General features: G+C 47.1%; 1 protein-coding gene across 2 annotated transcripts in view; it reads left to right on the forward strand.

Moving 5' to 3' along the window:
* Positions 1-12,166, forward strand: part of Galnt18 (polypeptide N-acetylgalactosaminyltransferase 18) — a 322,350-nt gene that overhangs the window by 227,736 nt on the left and 82,448 nt on the right. For both annotated transcript variants that reach the window (XM_052713837.1, XM_052713838.1), the window contains 3 exons: positions 3,409-3,592; positions 5,830-6,027; positions 11,751-11,865. In XM_052713837.1, coding sequence (XP_052569797.1) covers positions 3,409-3,592; positions 5,830-6,027; positions 11,751-11,865 — 497 coding nt within the window. The remainder of the gene's footprint in view (positions 1-3,408; positions 3,593-5,829; positions 6,028-11,750; positions 11,866-12,166) is intronic.

Raw genomic sequence — 12,166 nt, forward strand, 5'->3', positions numbered from 1 at the left:
AGGAATTTGTGGACAGCAGGAGAGGGCTGGAAGCACCAAACAAACAGGAGGGTGCTTGGCCCCATGCAGGACACAAATTGTGTTTCTCTGTCAGCACTGGCTGTGGACAGCTCCAGCATTTACTCTGAGTCTGGAAAAACCACAAAGAGCAGACCTCCTACCTCCTGGCTTCCCAGCATGCTGCATTAAGTGCAAAGTATAGCTTCTCCACTCTGCCGTTTCTCATCTATCCTGCTCTACTGTGATATTTTCTGAAACATTATTTTTATTGTTTTTAAATACTTTTCAGTGAGGTCTATGGTCAGTTAGTACCCCAACTACTTGGGAGGCTGAGGAAGGATCACCAGTTCAAGGCTAGCATGGGTAATTTAGTGAGACCTTGTCTCAAAATTAATATATATATGTATATGTATATATATATATACATATGTATATATGTATGTATGTATGTAGTTGTTTGGTAGGTTGCTTGCTTAGCATGCATGAGGCCTTGGGCTCAATCCCCAGTATACATCCCCCCCCCATACACACACACCCCACCCCTGCCAACAAATAAACAACCCACACTTTTTCCTATAGTTTACATAGGAGAAAAGTTAAAAATTCTTTTAATCATTCAGGTTAGAACTTTGAAAAGCAAAGTCTTGGGTTAGGTAGGAAAGTCAAAATGTAGATCAAATAGGATGGTTAGTCATTATATTTATCCCCAAGCTTCTCAGGAGTCTTAACTAAAGGCATGTGTGATCCGTTATGTGCTTGTGTTTAGCTATAAAGTGAAAGAGACATTTTTCTATTTTGCAACAAGTTCTGAGAAATACTTTAAATATATAAAATATTTAGCAATATATATACTATACATTCATTTATAATAATATTAATATATATAATGTATATCTCATAGGCAACATGCTGGAAAACAGGTTTCTGAGAACATGGAGGTACCTTTCGGTATCTCACACTTATTTAACAATTGACAAAGGTTGGAGGAAAACATGCAAGTTGAATTAGGTAAAAGTACTTTGCAAAGACTGGACCAGACTCATCCATCATCTGGAATATTTTTAGCACTTCAATGCCCTTTTCCTCTCCTACCCCACCCTGTCTTCCTCCCTCTCCTCCTCTTTACTCCCACCCCTTCCCTTCCAGCCGTCTTTCTCCCTTTTCAGCATTAGCAGTCACTGGCACACATTTGAATCTGAGCATGTTTGGAATTCAGCTGGCTAAAGGCAGACTTGCCCATCGGCAGCCTTTGTCTGGCTCCCTGGTGACAGAGGTTGTAAAGGAACTAAAACTTTTAGCAAAATGGAATCTGTCACACTTGCCGTGTCTTCTCAGCTGACCCTTCTGTGTCTGATACCATTTCCTTGTCCCACTCTTATTCCAACGCCACTCTGCATCAGAACAGCTCACATTGCTTTGTTTGAAGACAATCCCAGAAGTCACTGGCTTCAGCTATCAAACGCTGCTTGGACTAGAACTGCAGTCAGGGTGTGGGTCTCTGGGCAGCTTGTCAGCTAGCTTGTGTGTGCTCTGCATGAGGTCATGGATTTGTCTGTCTCTTTCAGACCTTAGCAACACTTCAGTGGGGTCAGAAGATCTGTGATGTCCACTCATCTGCTGGGAGGCTAGCTTCAGCTTCTGGGCAGTCAGAAAGGGAAAACTGGAGTTTCAGGTCCCTTGAGATAGACAAGGGAGGGTATGAACTCAACTTGGAGAGGGGGAATTCCTGTGGGGACCCTTCAGCAGCAATCCCCACAGCATGCCCTCATCAGTGTCTTAGAACATTGTTCTTGGTGTATATGAGCTAAGATATTAACATCGAGTACATTCAAGTTCCTTGCTTCAATATGAAATACAGAAGTGCCTCACCCATGACTCATCATGCCCTGATAGATTTGCTCCTGGTGATAGGTAGTTGGCTCAAAAATGAATCCTGCTCAACAGACTATGAGGAGTCCCAGGTTCCTTTTTTCCCCTGCTATGAAGCATAATGATCATGGCCACTGTGTCCTCCCAGGCTGAGAACACCCATCGTAAAGATAGAGAAACAGCATGGTGCATACCAAGCCAGGCCCAGTGACAGTGGGTAGCAGCCCACTGGCCCCCTTGTTCCCACAGCACAGTGCTTGCTTGCCATTGGCCTCCCAGAAACATGATCCAGGCAGTCCAAGCTAAAGTATCATCCACTGGGGCTTCTCTGGTTGGCAGCAGGAGCAATGGAGGGGGCTGGGCCGGAGGCAGCTGAGCCGACAAGAAGCATGGTTTGTTAGTTACTTTTCTCATGCTGTGACCACATACCTGACAAGAAACAATTTAAGGGGAGAGAAGCTTTTTTCGGCTCATGGTTTGGCAAGAGACATTCCTTTGAAAGCATTGTCCAGAGCATGTGAGGTGGCTTGTTATAAACGCACTAGCTGCTGGGAGCAGAGTGGACTATAGACCCACCCACCCCCAGTGACTTGCTTCCTCTAGATAGGTCCCATCTCACAAATGTTCCATGACCTCCATGTGTTGTTCAATGTGGGCTGGTGAGAGACTTGGGGAGAGGAAGAGACCCAATGTGATCCAGGGGTTTCAGCTCAGAAATGTAATGCATGTTGGTATCTCAGTCATGAGCTGGGAGGAGGAGAGAGGAATCTGGGAGACATCTACAATGTGGGTGTGTTTAAGTGACCCTTGTAATAGAGCCAAATCTCCAGCAGGACAGGACAGTGAGGGATCAACACCTAAACGGTGTGGCCCTAGCTAGCATCTTTGTCCTAGATATGTGGCCAGGGAAAAGGCAAGGCAGCGAGTTCCTGCCTGGCCAAGGACAGAGCTCTACTACCTGGAGGCTGGCTGCAGAGTTGGAGCAGATCAGAGACTGATGCCCTCCCTCACAGACAGGGCAACACTGAGTGGACAGAGGTAGGCAAAGATGGCTTGATGTCACTTCCTGGGACCCCCAAACAGTCCTCAGGACAGTGCCACCAGCTGAGGACTTCGTGTCCAAACACGTGAGCCTATAGGGAACACAACACTTTGTATCATATTCTAAATTTTGATGACCCAGGCTGGTCAAATCCATAGACCAAGTGTAAACCTGCCTCCGGCACTCACAGGCTGTATTAGGTGGGGAAACTGACTAGTTCTCTCAGCCCCCTACCTTCCTGTTGCCTTGCTGTGTTGATGAGCTAGACAATGTGTGTGAGTTCTTGATAAGTGTATGATACTGAGGCTAAGTAAATACCATCTTCCTTTTTTCCCTCAAAGCTGAGCTGTGCTGGCCACCACTGGGGGCCAGTGAAAACCTGCAGAGTGGGGTGGGGTGCTCGTGCCTCCTGGGTAGGGGTAGCATTTCACCTAGGTACTGTGAATGCTTTGGCTGCTTCTCCCTTTGCTCTTACTCAGCTGTTTTCTCACCAACAGAGGAGCTCAAAGAGAAGCTGACTGAGTACGTGGACAAGGTGAATGGCCAGAAGCCAGGCTTCATCAAAGTTGTGCGCCACAGCAAGCAGGAAGGCCTAATCCGCTCCAGGGTCAGCGGCTGGAGGGCAGCCACAGCCCCTGTGGTGGCACTGTTCGATGCCCACGTGGAGTTCAATGTGGGCTGGTGAGTGCTTCAGGGAGAGGAATGGGTCCAGTGTGATCCAGTGGGTCTGACTCAGAAGTGCAGGGCATTCTGGGATCTTAGTCATGAGCTGGAGGAAAAGAAGAGGGTTGTGGGGACAGCTGAGGTATGGGTGTGTGAGTGAGCCAAATCTTGCAATAGGGCTCGGCCTCAAGCAGGGCCAAAGAGTCAGAGGTCAGAACTTGAAAGGTATGGTAACACCTGATGTAGCCTGCCACCCAGCTCCCAAATAAATACATGGAGACTTTTTCTTACTTATGAATGCCCGGCCTTAGCTTGGCTTGTTTCTAGTCAGCTTTTCTAATTTAAATGATCCTGTTTCTCTTTAACTACATTTGCCTCTAGGCTTTTTACCTTTCTTTATTCTATATATCTTTCTTTCCTTCTTATTTCATGGCTGGCTGTGTGGTTGGGTGGCTGGCCCCTGGTGTTGTCCTCTCCTTCTCCTTTTCTCACTTCTTGCTCTCTTCCTTAGATTTCTCCTCCTATTTATTCTCTCTGCCTGCCAGCCCCACCTATCCTTTCTCCTGCCTAGCCATTGGCCACTCAGCTCTTTATCAGACCAATCAGGTGTTTTAGGCAGGCAAAGTAACATAGCTTTACAGAGTTAAACAAATGTAACACAAAAGAATACGACACATCATTAAACAAATATTCCACAGCATGAAAGAATGTAACACATCTTAAACTAATATTCCACATTGCCAATCAGGAAGACAAATATATATAAAGGACAAAGCAGAGAGATGGCTTAGTGGTTAAGAGCACTGACTGCTCTTGCAAGAGACCCACATTCAGTTCCCAGTACCCGCATGGCAGCTGATGCCCATCTGTAACTCCAGTTCCAGGAGATCCATTGCCCTCTTCTGGCATTGTCAGGTACTGTACACACATTGTGTACATACATACATGCAGGCCAAACATTCATACACATAAAATAGAAATACATTAATCTTAACAACAACAAAAAAGTGGAGAGTTTCTGTCCAGCTGAGCATAGGGCTCCACTGTCTGCAGGCAGCAGAGTTGGAGCAGATACAAGACAGATGCCTCAGCTCACAGACAGAGCAAGACCAAATGGGCAGAGGTGGGTAAAGGAGACTTCCTGTATCTTGAAATGCCCTCAGAACCTCCATCCCAGCAAAACTAAGTCTTACTGAGTCTTCCTTTGTCAAGGCAGGCCAGCTATGTGCCAGATGGGATAAGTAAGAGCTGACAAGTGGCCTCTGTAGCTTCTACTGAACCCTCATAGGGCACCTGATACTGGTGTCCTTGCAGGGCTAGGACAGTGTGGTTCTGCTCACTGTGTTTAGCTCTGCCTAAACATGAAAGCAGATGCTAAGGTTGACTGAATAGCTGGGATACATGGTTTCCTGCCCTCTTTCTTCATGTGCTTGATGGCCTCAGTGTCTCCACCTCCCTTCCTAGCTCCATGGTGTCACCCTCTGCCTCGAGGGAGCAGGGTGTGGAGAGCATGCTGGCAGCAAGGAGTGGCAGGCCTGCAGGAAGCCTTGGAGGCATGCTGGCATCACAGACCTACACCAAGGCTTCAGCATAATCATTTTTTATTTTCGAAGTCCCTGTGTGCTATTTGTGACTATTTAAAAAGCATTTCCACTGGATTTATGGCCAGCCAAGGAGGGGGACACTTACTATTTCAAGCTGATTTGAATAAACAATTATGCACAGAATATATTATTAATGAGAAGCTTATCATTCCTGTCGGCAAACACATTATTCTCCTGCCACCCAGAGGGGCCTGCCAGTCCCTGGGGAAAGCCTGGATGCCCACCCTTCCTGAGGCAAAGGAGAATGTAACTTTGCCTATACCACCTGCCTCTTCTTCCAGGTTGGTTCAAGCAAAATCAAAACCCAGGTTGACAGTTTCCTCTAAAGCTTCAAATCTGTTCCTTCTTTCTTTTTCTTTTTTTTTTCAATTTTGATTTTTGTTGTGTGTGTGCGGGGACGGGGGGAACAATCACACAGTCTGGGTGAGAATCTCTCAGTTCAGCTCTGGTTGTACTGAAGGGTCTGCTGGGCTTTTTGTCAGCCCCAAAGTCCTTAGCCCAGGGGAGGTCAACTGGGGATGCAGAAAAACACTTCTCTCCATCTTTGGGGAGCAAGGGTTCCTTCCTCTTGCTGCTGACCAAGGTGAACTACTCATGCGACTGTTGTCCACCTTGACAGCAGTGACTGATCTCTTCTCCCTTCCTGCTCAGGGCGGAACCAGTCCTCACTCGCATCAAGGAAAACCGGAAACGGATCATCTCGCCATCTTTCGATAACATCAAATATGACAACTTTGAGATAGAAGAGTACCCACTGGCTGCCCAAGGCTTTGACTGGGAGCTGTGGTGCCGCTACCTGAACCCACCCAAGGCCTGGTGGAAGCTGGAGAACTCCACAGCCCCCATCAGGTGCGGAAACCTTCCTCACTGGTCTCTCTGCTCTGGCCATCCAACAGGGCTTCCCTCCCTGCCTAGGCCCAGTGTGGGTGCCAGAGAGAGGGGAAGGTAGACAAGAGTTACAGTGTGATCTTCAGACTCTGCTCACAAGCTCTCAGGTCCCTTTTCAAAGAACCAGGGGAGCAATTAGAACTCCAGAGTCTCAAAGACAATAATTAAAAAAAATTTTTTTTATTTAGGTCTCTCTCTCTCTCTCTCTCTCTCTCTCTCTCTCTCTCTCTCTCTCTCTCTCTCTCTCTTCTCTCTCTCTCTCTCTCTCTCTCTCTCTCTCTCTCTGTGTGTGTGTGTGTGTGTGTGTGTGTGTGTGTGTGTGTGTGTGTGTGTGTGATGTGTGATGGCTTGAGTGTGTGAGTACCTGGGGAAGGAGGGTATCAGATCCCCTGAAACTGGAGTTACAAGCTATTATGAGCCAGCTAATGTGAGTAGTAGAAACTGAACTCAGGTCCTCAGGAAGAGTGGGAAGCACTCTTAACAGCGGGACATCTATGACCCCAAAGTTACTCATTTGTACACATCACCATGTATAGCTGCTAAGTGTAAAGTACTGTGGTCGATGCTGGAGAGTCAGAGTAAGATTTGATTTCCAAGCTCTCCAAGCCTGGAATACAGTGGGGGTGAAACACTTCGGGGATGAATGACAATTCTGCCTCACGGGTAGAAAGCCTGTATATAGCAGGAGAAGGGAAGCATTTGAACTGATTTTCAAGGGTGAGAAGGAGATGGCTAGGTTGAGAGTGACACTCATATGTGACACTTCTGGTGACAGGGGAGACTCAGAGAGACCCTAAGGAGGGATGTGAGCTGGGTAGCCCCAGCCATGAGATCAAACCAGACCATGGGACAAGTGTACCTGGATGGTGTTTGAGTTTTATCCTGTAGGACACAGGCACAAATGACCTCCAACTGCACTTCCCAAACCCCACACTCTTTCTGCCTCTGATACTGTACTCCTAGGCCCCTGATTGACTTCCCTCTGCTGCCTCAGGACTCCTGTAGTAGTCAGCCCTGCCAGCCCTGTTTCTGTGTGTTGGTGAGAGGGCAGACATCTACTTCCCACCATTAAACAGACAAATGGCACCAGAAGGTGACTTAGGGGGCCGCCTTGGAATAAAAGTCCAGTCTCACTTTGTTCTGCAATAAAGAGAGAGAGCTTATGAAAGTTTTCATTCAAAGAATCAATATCACAAATGTTATTCCTGGAAGAAAAATTTCATCCAGAAAACAGGATGGAAGAAAACTCTCCTAAAGTTTCTTTTGTGACTTTCTCAATCTGTCTTGTGTTGCTATAACAAAATACCAGAGGATGGGTAACTTATGAAGAATGATGTTTATTTAACTCATAGTACTAGAGGTCTGAGACTTAGTGGCCCCACCTGGCCAGCCTCTGGTGAAGGCCTTTGGATGTATTAGGACAAGGCAGATGCTATCCATGGCAGGAGCAAAAAAAAAGGAGAAGAGCCGCACACGGAGAGGCTGAGTATAGAAAATGGGCTTGCTTTTAGGTGTTTCTAATCTGTGACCCTGGGACGTGTGCCTCCCAGGATAGGTATGACTGCCACCAAGTATGGCTGTAGGTGACAGCATCATACCACAATGTGAAAAAGTTGGACATGTCTGCATCAAGAATTAATCTGATCCCCTCAGAACTACATCTATTCATTCTCATGCATTTCATTTATTCTTTGAGAAATTTATTTATGTACCCAATGTCTTTTCATCAGATTCACCCCTCATCCCCAGCTCCTCCCAGACACCCCCCACACACACACACACCTTCAAACTTCGTGTCTTCATTTTTTTTTAAGCCACTGAGTCCAGTCAGTGCTGGCAGTGCATGAGTGTAGGGCCACCTGCTGAAGCATAAGAACCCCACCAGAGCTTCATCCCTGATAAAAACCGATTCCCCCTCTGCCAACAGCCATCAACAGCAGGTGTGGGTGGGCCTGTGTAAGCTCCTCCTCCACCTCTGGTGGAATTTTAACTGGCTTGATTTTGTGTGCAAGTCTTGTGCAAGCAGCCACAACCACAAGCTATAGCTTCAGGGATCATTTCCATAGTTATTACATCAGTCCTTTCTGAGTGTGGCTGCCCTGGGATCCACTCACCTTCTGCAAGACTGCATCTCTTAGAGACCTCCTACCTCTCAATGCTGAGCTTCCAGCATGGGAGCCTTTGGAGGGGGACACACTCAAAGCATATCCAAACCACAGCAGCTGCCTACACAATTGTGTGCTAATAATTTGTTGGGAGCCTGCTGTATGCTGGGGGCCTTTTACACACATGGTCCATTGGAGCCACAGTATAACCTGGTATCAACTCATGGTGCCATCCCTGTTCAACAAGACAAGAGCAAGGCTGAAGCAAGACTGAGACAGGAGAATGGTCCTACCGAGGGCTTCAGCAATGGAGCTGGGTTCTACTAGGGTCAGCCAGACTCTGTGACCTGTTATCACCCCCTGCTTGATTACTGTTGAGTTCACAACTTGTGTGACTCATTCCCGCCCCCGTCTTCCCAATGTTATCAGAGGGAAATAAGCCACTGTGCTGTGAGTATTTCCGCAGAAGATAGTGTGGATTTTAGCTTTCTCTATTCTACTCACCACCAAACAAACTGGGATGATCTTAATCATTAGCAGAGCTGCACTCTAGGACTTTGCCAGAAGATATCATCTTGACCATTTATTTTCCATCGCCACTTAATTTTTATTAGGAATGTTGGTGAGAGAAATGAGATTCTGGTTTTATCCCGATATGAAGACAGCCAGCCCCAGTGGAATCAGATTTTATACAAATACACTATAAGCACCCCAGATCATCATTCTTTGGAGCTGTGTTTTAGCGTTTTGCCCACATGTTACTATAAAGAGAGCTCAGCACTTGCCTCTGTAGTGTGAAATGTCATTTTTAAGATGGTTATTCACTGGGTCCCTGAGGTCTCCGACTGACTCACTCAAGAAAATCCATGTGAGAAAATTCTCCAAAACCTATTACTAGTCCAAAAAAAAAATCCCCCCCCCAAAAAAATCAATCATTGCATTTCTATCCAAAAACTGTGAATTTTGTTTCTAAAAATCTGTGTGTTCCCTTTCATTTAGCCTAACAGGAAGCTCAGCGCCAACATCTGGGCTCATTTTAAGAACTGAAATGGAGAGCTAGGGAGATGGTTCTGTTCCAGATGCTTCTCTTCCAGAGGACCTGTTTCCTAACACCCATATCAGACAGCTCACAGCACCTGTAACTCCAGCTCTAGGGGATCTTATGCCCTCTTTTGGTCTCCATAGGTACCTGCACTCACTTGGTACACACACACACACACACACACACACACACACACACTAACACACACTCATTAATAAAAAAGGAACTATGATAGAGAGCCCCAGCCTATACTTGCTTTCTAACTGGCCCCCAATCTATTGTAATCTTTAGATCTTTCTAGATGTTATTTACATTTTCCACCAGATTTTATGGTTTTCATAAGCTGTGTCTAATCCTTTTGGGGATGAGGGGCTGTTTATTCTAATTCTTCTTAATGCAGTGTCTAGTTATTAAGTGACTGACCACCTGAGCTGTCTGTGCTCATTAGAGCAACTGCTCTGGATTTTGTGCCCTCCCTGGCTGTGTCTGGAAGTCAGGGTAAAGCCCCTTCCCACATGCTCTGAGTGCTGTTCTCGGGAGCCCCATCACAACCAATATTGAGAAGTACAGAAGAAACAGTGAAGGCCCCACTCTGCTGGCCCATGCTTTCAACCATCTTTATTTAGAAAGATGAATGTCAGAGCTCGTTCACTGCACAAGGGATCTTCTAAGAGCTGGTCACGTCCAGAGCCTTCAAGCTCTTTACCCACAGGATGTTATTACTGATCTGATGTTATAGGTATCAATGACTCTGGTTCAGAGACCTGGGTAATGAAGGGCCAGCACAACTCAGCAATGCAAGGTGTGAGACATGCTGGAGCAGATGCTTTCAGGAAACACCTTTTTCTTATGGTACCAGGGATCAAACCCGGGGCCTTCAGCTTGCCAGTCAACTACTCTACCACTTAGCTACATTACCAGTGAAGCCGTCTACAGAAGGACATAGAGTTTGGTCCTGGGAAACTGATCTTCCCCTACCAGGGGGACACCAGCAGGATAGCATGACAGATGCCTAGAGCTGAGGTCAGGCGGGATCTCAGGCTAGAGCTGCGCTACAGCACGGGGGTGCGTGTGTGAGTGGGGATCACTAGCTCCTCAGTGCAGGGCTTCACGGAGAATTTCTACCACCAGAGAAGTCAGCGGGAACACCAGGGGCTGCCTCTGCATTGTTGGTCATCCCCTGCCCTCATCCTTCCCTGATACCAGGCCAGGCCGTAGGATTTAGTGGAGGAAAGAAGAGATTGAAGAACGCTTAGGGGTGAGAAAACTTAGTCAATACAACTGGACTCATCTTTGGAACTAGAAACAGGTCCAGAAAGGACTATTTCCTTAGGGAATTCATTCGTGGTGGGGCAGGGGGATGCTCAGCCACATGGACTCCCTGGGGTCACACCATCAGACTTTATTCTGTATGACTTCACTTCCACAGACTGCAGGGGTATCGTGTGTGTGCGTGTGTGTGTGTGTGTGTGTGTGTGTGTGTGTGTGTGTGTGTGTGTTCTTAGAGTAGGCTGATACCCTGCTCGGATGGAGAACATCAAACCCAGACATAAGAGGTGAGCATTGTGGGAATGACCACCCTCTGACTGTGAATCTTGAGCAGCTCCTCAGCCTCTCTGAGTCTCTGAACCAGAATCATTGGCACCTATAACATCCGATCAGTGATGACCTCTGTCCCTCTCACTCCATCTCTTTCCAAATCCCTTGTGTCTTTACCGCCTTCGCTGGACACAGATACAACTCCCCACTGGGTTTTTCACCAGCATCCTCGTCTCCTCTAACCAGCTAGCCTGGAATGTCCCCTCATATTATCCAGGCTAACTTGGAACTCTCTAGATAGCTAATAATGACCTTGAACTTCTGATCCTCCTGCCTCTGAGTGCTGGGATCACAGGAGTATGCTACTGTGCCTAGTTTATACAATGCAGAGGATCAAACTCGGGTAGGGCCTCAGGTATGCTGGGCAGCACTTCACTAACAGAGCTACATCCCAGCCTGCCTGGGTATTATTTATTTAAAAAAAAATACCCGTTCATAATGCTGTTCTGCTTGAAATTTGTCATGGCCAACCATTCACCTATAGATGAAATCTATAAAATATTTTTCTATGCTGCTCAAAGCCTCCTACAACCTGGTTCTCACTGATCTTTCTAAGTGAGCAGAAGTTGACATGTAGTGCCCTGGTTGGGGATGATGGGAAAGTCCAAGCTGAAGCAGTCTGGCCATGTGGCTCAAAATCCAAAGAAGCAATCTATACCAATAGAGCGAGTGGTACACACCTTCCCACTGCTAACGCACCAGCTTGCACAGTGTGGAGCAATTGCTGGTCCAGAACAAGAGCTGTCATCCACTGTCTTAACCAGCTCCCTTGGAGTGGCTGGATGGAGGTGGCTCTAGGAGCCTACCCAGAGAATGAGGCCCCACTGGGTCTGGCAGCAGAGGTGGGGGCACTGACCCTTGCAGTTGGGAGCTCTTGATCCTCAAGTGACTCCCAGACCAGTCTCTACTCACAGCTGACCATCTGTCTTACCCCGCAGGAGCCCCGCCCTCATTGGCTGTTTCATTGTGGACCGGCAGTACTTCCAGGAGATTGGCCTGCTGGACGAAGGCATGGAGGTCTATGGAGGCGAGAATGTGGAGCTTGGCATCAGGGTGAGTGGAGTTTCTCACACAGGGCGGAGCTCAGTTCCCATGAGGGTGAGTGAGTGAGACTAATGGAGTAGTGTTGAGTCTTTAGTTCACAATACAAAGGGAACTAAAAGTTGAGGGTCATATACTCTGAATGTCTAGTTCCTAGCCCTGGTACATGTACATAGCTGGAGCCAGGGAAACTCAGAGAAGAGCCTCCTGAATTTTCAAGAAAAAGAGGCCTTCGGAGCTTGCTTGCCTAGAGAATCAGGCTCCCAGTTTAGCACATTTGTTAAGACTAAACAAATGGGTTGGGGTAAGCAAC

The sequence above is a fragment of the Peromyscus californicus genome, unplaced genomic scaffold (assembly GCF_007827085.1).
Source record: "Peromyscus californicus insignis strain IS unplaced genomic scaffold, ASM782708v3 Scaffold_4__1_contigs__length_199733344, whole genome shotgun sequence".
Classification (NCBI taxonomy): Eukaryota; Metazoa; Chordata; class Mammalia; order Rodentia; family Cricetidae; genus Peromyscus; species Peromyscus californicus.